This window comes from Lutjanus erythropterus, chromosome 5, assembly GCF_056507025.1.
Source record: "Lutjanus erythropterus isolate fLutEry1 chromosome 5, fLutEry1.hap2, whole genome shotgun sequence".
Taxonomy (NCBI): Eukaryota; Metazoa; Chordata; class Actinopteri; order Lutjaniformes; family Lutjanidae; genus Lutjanus; species Lutjanus erythropterus.
The window spans coordinates 28,203,800-28,209,805 of NC_139321.1; the positions used below are offsets into that span (position 1 = coordinate 28,203,800).

Here is a 6,006-nt window from a genome sequence, read left to right on the forward strand (position 1 = left end):
CCACCCTAATGCATACATGCAAATCAAGATGCTACTGCAGTGCACATTACAGATGTGTTGATTTGGTGAAGGTAGAAGGCACTCAGGGCAGAGCTGTATTCCAGGGTGTGGTGTTCAGGCGTAGCAGCAGCTCTGCTTAAGAGCGCATTCAGTCAAACCGACCTGGAAATTCTATACTGTGTAGGAACTTACTGTTAGTTACTCTGCCCGTACCAATTACAAACTGACACTGAGCTACATAATGGGGTAGAACAAATGAAAGATGGCAGGTATTGATAAAACAACTTTATTTCAATAAAAATGTAGTCATAACAAAAACATGTGTCAATATTTAGTCAGTAACAGGTTCAGGAGGAAGTTCACAGGTCAGCTCATCAAGTGTTTGAAGAAAGGTGTCCAGCTCTGAGCAGTAATCTGGAGAGGGGAGATACAGTAAAGTTAATGATACAGTAGAGTTAATGATACATGTAGTTAATGATACTTGTAGTTTGACTCTGTGCCCCATAATTAGTGGTTACAGCTACCTGACAATTGTCATTTTCTTTTTGAGTGCTACATGTTTTTCCAAATCTCATCATCATTCATATCACATAAGAAATTTTATTCACTGTAACATTAGTTCTCATAAGTTTTGATCAAATTTCCAGTTTACATGATTTCCATGTTTGTGATCACAGTATTGAAAAGTCAAACTAAATGTAGTCTTGTCGCACCATTCATTTGAACAGACCAGCTCTGATGTGAAAATTTGAGAAACCTGGATGATTCACAGTTAACAAGGCCACATTTAAATGTAGCAAAGCAAAGGTAACAAGATGACTGGCAGGAGCCTCACAGATTCTGATTTGAATTATTATATGTCAGTGAAGTCACATGTTTCAGTCTGCACCCACTGATAATGCTCCTGGGAAACTTATGAACTGAGAGATTTCAGACCAACTGTATTTGTGAATTAGTCTGGTAATGCCAGGTAAATATAAACCAAGAGTCAAAATAAATTGGGAAACAGTCATATTGTACTCTTCATTTAATATCTGGTGGCAATTGATCGCTGTAGACAAATGTTGCAAAACACCAGGATTATTTTAAGGCTATACTGGATTTGTTTTAAATCTTTTTTCATTGTGATGAAGTAAACCAGTTTGCAAGTACTTCATTTGCCAAAACAGAAAGTCTCATATGGTTAATTCTACCCATAATTGTTTTCCTCAATTGATTGTTCCACAAATTTAATAGCTCAATAAAAATATGTTAACATGAAATTACATGTACCGTGATAGTGGATTTTATCCATACCTGCTACCTCTGCACTTCATTGTATTACACATTGATTAAATATGGCTTTCAATCCCAAACAGTAAGCATGGAGGCATCCTAATAGGACCATGATACCTGAACGGCTTGGCATCTTTACAGGTGACAGGTCTGGGAGTGGATCAAACTTTTCCAGGTCTTCCTCACACAGACGTGGAGCTTGTGAGAAACAGGCCAGTCCAGGTAGAGCAAAGTGACCGAGAGGAATTAAATCTTCAGGTATGCTGTACCTCTCAAACTCTGGAAAAACACACCATCAAAAGAAAAGCCACATCACAGGTGAATGAGCCTTATTACGTGTTGAGTCACTGACATAACTGCATGCACAAGTTCTTATACACAGACGAGCCTTAATGGGCTGCATCCCTGAGGAATAAACCATCAATGGACTCAAAACTACTTTGATGCTGCAGGAAGATTAATCATAAAATGAATTTTCTGATTAAGCAGCACGTTACCTCCAAATACTAAATGAGAGAATTGATCATACAGCTGATGTCATAGTTACCTAATGGGTCATAAGGGATGAACTTCTCAATTTCTGGATATTCCTCCACTTTGACTTGAGGAGCAGGTTTGACTTTAGTTTCCTGTGGGGAACAAAAAGTATGTTAGTACATGTACAATCTGACATATAGAGCATGTCATAGTCTGACAATTTTAGATTGCAACTCTATCACATTTTTTCCCAACCTGTGGCTTTAGGAGTTTCTTCTCTTGTGTGTTGACGCCAGGGGTTGAGACTTTTTTGTTAACCGCACCAAAAGCTTTACGACCAGATGGCAGAGGAGTGTTTAAGGTTTTGGCAGTCATCTGAGATTTCAAGAGTCTCTCTAGTGGGGAAAATGGCAAAGGGTTAATGGACACATTTCCAAACAGACCAAGATCCCTGCTAGGAGAAAAGAATTTGAGCATAATTTTGGCATTCTCATACCTGGAGCAGACTGAAGCCGCTGTCGCATCTTCAGAGTAGGTGGATGAAGACACGCATTTTCTCGCTCTGCAAAGATTATGTTGGCCATTGTATCTGGAAAACCCCCCCCCCAAAAAACAATGATATTAACTACAATACAATGCCACAGAACGGTCTCTTCCATGGTGATGGATCGTAGACATTTTGAAACAAATACAGGTGTTAACAGGCGTAATCAGTGTATTCATTTAGACTTCTCAGTCGAGGCCCTGGAGTTGGGCATACAGGCTCATGAGACACTTGAATGGAACCAAGCCATTATTATTGATTTTAGAGTTGAATAGTTAGTCAAGTAATCAATAAATCAACAGAAAACGGGGAGCTTTTTGATAATCAGCTATTGAGTCATGTTTCTTTGTGATATGGCAGTAAACTGAATAACTTGGGACTTGTACTGCTGAATGAAACAAGTAACTTTTAAAATGTCACTTTGGAATGCATGTTGTCATTTAAACTTATCGTAAGACTGCACAATAAATTGAAATACTATTAAAATAGCAATATGGCAAACTGCAACATCCAAATCAAAAGGAAAATGTGTAGCTAAACAGCATTGTAGTGAAGTATTGAAGTGCTGCAGAGATCCCCTGGAATACAAATCTTGTTCTTCAGAGGCAAGAAAACATGTTTGCTACAGACCTCAACAAAGGGTCACATCATGTTTTTAATAGTTTTTCAGTGGAAAATGAAAATCGTAAGGTAAAAATTATCATGCTCACTAATTCTGAATCACATGGCAAGCCAGGGTCAATAATAATGCTTGCCCAGGGCATGTAAAATGCCATATTGGTCAAGTAAATCTGGCAACTCCATACACATTCAAGGAATCAAATTATTTTGCTAATCGATTACTTGTTAAATTTTTTCATTTTTCTATGAAAAATTGTAGGTAATGCTGTTTTCAGCCTCTCAGATATGGAGCTTCCCTGATTTTCCTTCCTCACTGTCATATTAAACTGAATGTCTTTGGATTTTAGACCAGCCAAACAAAATATTTAAAGGCATCACCTCAGACTTTGAAAAACGGGGATAGACATGGGACACACGTCACTATTTTCCGACTTGTTACTGATGTTGCAGCCCTAGATTAAACTTGACAATCACCTTTGGTCTTTGTTGTTATTTGATAACCATTAATACATACAGGGACAAGTAAAAATTTACTTTGGGCAAGTAGATTTCTAACCCCAAAAACATTAAAGTCGGACTGTACACATGCAAGATCTGTCAAAATAATCAATGATTTTTTTAAAATAACATTTTGCAACATTTATAGACAAGCACATTTGTCAGTCAGCATAATCAGTACTTACAATAAGTTGTAGTTGCAACCCTGAATGGAGAGTGCAAGATTTCACTCTTGACTTGGAAACTGTGACAATATTATATTAACTCCCTTGGAATCGCTTAGCCTCACAAGAGTATGACAACTGAAAGACTGAATGATCTGCTGCAAGATGCAGTTGAAGCTTTGGGGGAAAAAAAACAATAAGCAGACCTCAAGTTAAGATTATACTGTTTTGTCAAATCACCACATTATGTTGTGAGGAGCACAGATGTACATATTACTGTTGGCACAATGTTTTAAAAAAATATTAAAACAAACACCAACAAAATAATATTAAACAGAGTTGGCAATTTGTCTGTAAAGCTGCCTTTTCCAGTGGATCGGGTCATGTGAAATCAAAACAAGTGCTAATGGCCACTATGGCTGGTAGCCAGCCTGTGTTTACTCTGCATCTGACCCCAATCATTCAAGCTAAAAGTAAACCGCACTACAACTAATAGCCAAGCTGGCAGTGTTACAGCACTTAATAGTCGTAGCTACCATTAATGAGTGACACTGGTCAGCTGCTAACATTAGCTCCCCAACGGCTGAAATTACTTGCAACTTGTTAACCTGTGCAAACATAAAACAACGTTCGTTAACTATGAGCCTGCTAGCATCACCCTGCTAACGCCAGCTAAACAGTTTTTAAATACAATTACATATTTTTTTTCAGAGGGCAAACAACGTAGATTGACTTGACGTTAGCTTAACTAGCTTAGGTCAATTTAGCTCTAATTTTCTAGCTAGTTTATGCTGTACTGAGGCCAAGGATACACATTCAATCCTGCCGAAAATGGCTAACTTATGTTAGTCGCGTCACGTCTTCCTTAACCTAAGTTTAATACTTACTGATACGAACTAAAAAGTGCAACCGTAACTTTGACACGATGGTGCTAGCTTTAACATTACCTCAGGCAGTTGTGCTAATCGCCGCTGGTTGTTCAATGTTGCTCTTAGATCAGGAAGTTGTTATGATACAAAATTCGTGACTGAGGGATCGCGGCTCGTTTTTAAATTAACTGCCTTCGTCCTATTGGTCGCTGTAGCAAAGGGACTTGAATGGGCGTTTCCCAAAACATAGTGCCATGATAGTAATATCAATAACTGCCACCACATGCATATTCACCAAAACATAAGTAGTTCAAACGCTCCATATGTGTGTTTATGTATACACTTAATATTTGAAGACACATCTAGACATCTGTGTGTGGCTTTTCCGGCTGGTTTCCGTTTGAACTGTTTATTGATTACGGTTCTACCTAGAAGGGAACCCCGATCTTCAAAACTCTCGCGAGATTCGTACGTGTTGTTTCTCCATTGTAAGCTTTGCACAAATTAATTTTGTTTTAAAATGGAAAAAAACAGACATTATGATTTGAGTAGGTTTAGGGACAAAAACACGTGGTTATGTTCAGAAAGAATTATATAATGTTTGGGTTGAAATGTCACTCTCGCGAGATCTTTCGCGGGTCTGAGTTTCTCTTCTAGACATGACCGCAGTTCTCTCCCCATCAGGGTTGCCAGGTCTGTGTGACAAAAACATCCAAATAGCCATTCAAAACCAGACCAACTGCGAATAAATTCAGCACGAGAACCAACCCAACACCAGAACTAAGAAAAAACCCATACAAAACCATATACCTGTTTTTAAAGTCTAACAACATTGCTATCATTGCAAACTGTGTTATTATATCTACAAAATAAAACCAGAAATGTGTGCCAGTGTTAGGAGCAGTCTTAAACAGCCTTGTATAATTACATACAGTATATTATAAATAAAATATTTGAGAACACAAACTAACCCGTTGCTCAATCTTGTCAATTACTCCTGTATTTCTCCCTCGTCTCTTCCTCCCTGCCTGTCCGGACAACATAATGTACCGGTTTTACGTCATATGCATGAACTTTGGTTAATGTACTACTTTACTGCAACTCAGGCACCTCATCATGTTACTTCAAACATTAATTACTTACAGTAAATAACTATATGTATGCTTGTGTGTATGTACTGATCTGCCCTGGAGTAAGTTTGACAGGATTTGGCTATAAACATATAAATTCAAAATCTTTATTCATAGATATCATTCTTGTAATTTGCATAAAAATAGGTCTGCCCACTCCGCGGAAGAAAAAAATTATCCGCGGCAACGCTTCAAAAGTAGCCCCATTCAGACCTGGCAACCCTGCTCCTCATTTGCACTGGACGAGACCATGATGACACCCAGTGGGGGAGTTCAGTGGATGATGCTCATTTGTATTGTAATAATACCCAGGGGAGAAATATTCAAGACAGGCACCAGATTGTATTTGGTGTTTAGAACTGTCATAACTAAACATCGGTCATTATGGGCGCAGTTATCAGACTACCGTACATAAAATAGTATGTATA

The 6,006-nt window shown here is 38.2% G+C and overlaps 1 protein-coding gene across 2 annotated transcripts; it reads right to left on the minus strand.

The window, feature by feature from the left end:
- Positions 1 to 270: 270 nt before the first annotated feature.
- pttg1 (PTTG1 regulator of sister chromatid separation, securin) lies at positions 271 to 4,663 on the minus strand. Of its 2 annotated transcripts, none has more exons than XM_084718447.1 (6): positions 4,527 to 4,663; positions 2,249 to 2,341; positions 2,008 to 2,147; positions 1,823 to 1,904; positions 1,393 to 1,554; positions 271 to 414 (listed from the first exon to the last, which is right to left on the minus strand). In XM_084718447.1, the coding sequence occupies exons 2-6, from the start codon at positions 2,334 to 2,336 to the stop codon at positions 332 to 334; spliced, it is 555 nt and encodes a 184-aa protein (XP_084574573.1). In that variant the 5' UTR covers positions 2,337 to 2,341; positions 4,527 to 4,663; the 3' UTR covers positions 271 to 331. The 2 variants fall into 2 exon arrangements, with proteins under 2 accessions (XP_084574573.1, XP_084574572.1); XM_084718446.1 differs by lacking the exon at positions 4,527 to 4,663 and adding an exon at positions 3,601 to 3,786.
- Positions 4,664 to 6,006: the final 1,343 nt, after the last annotated feature.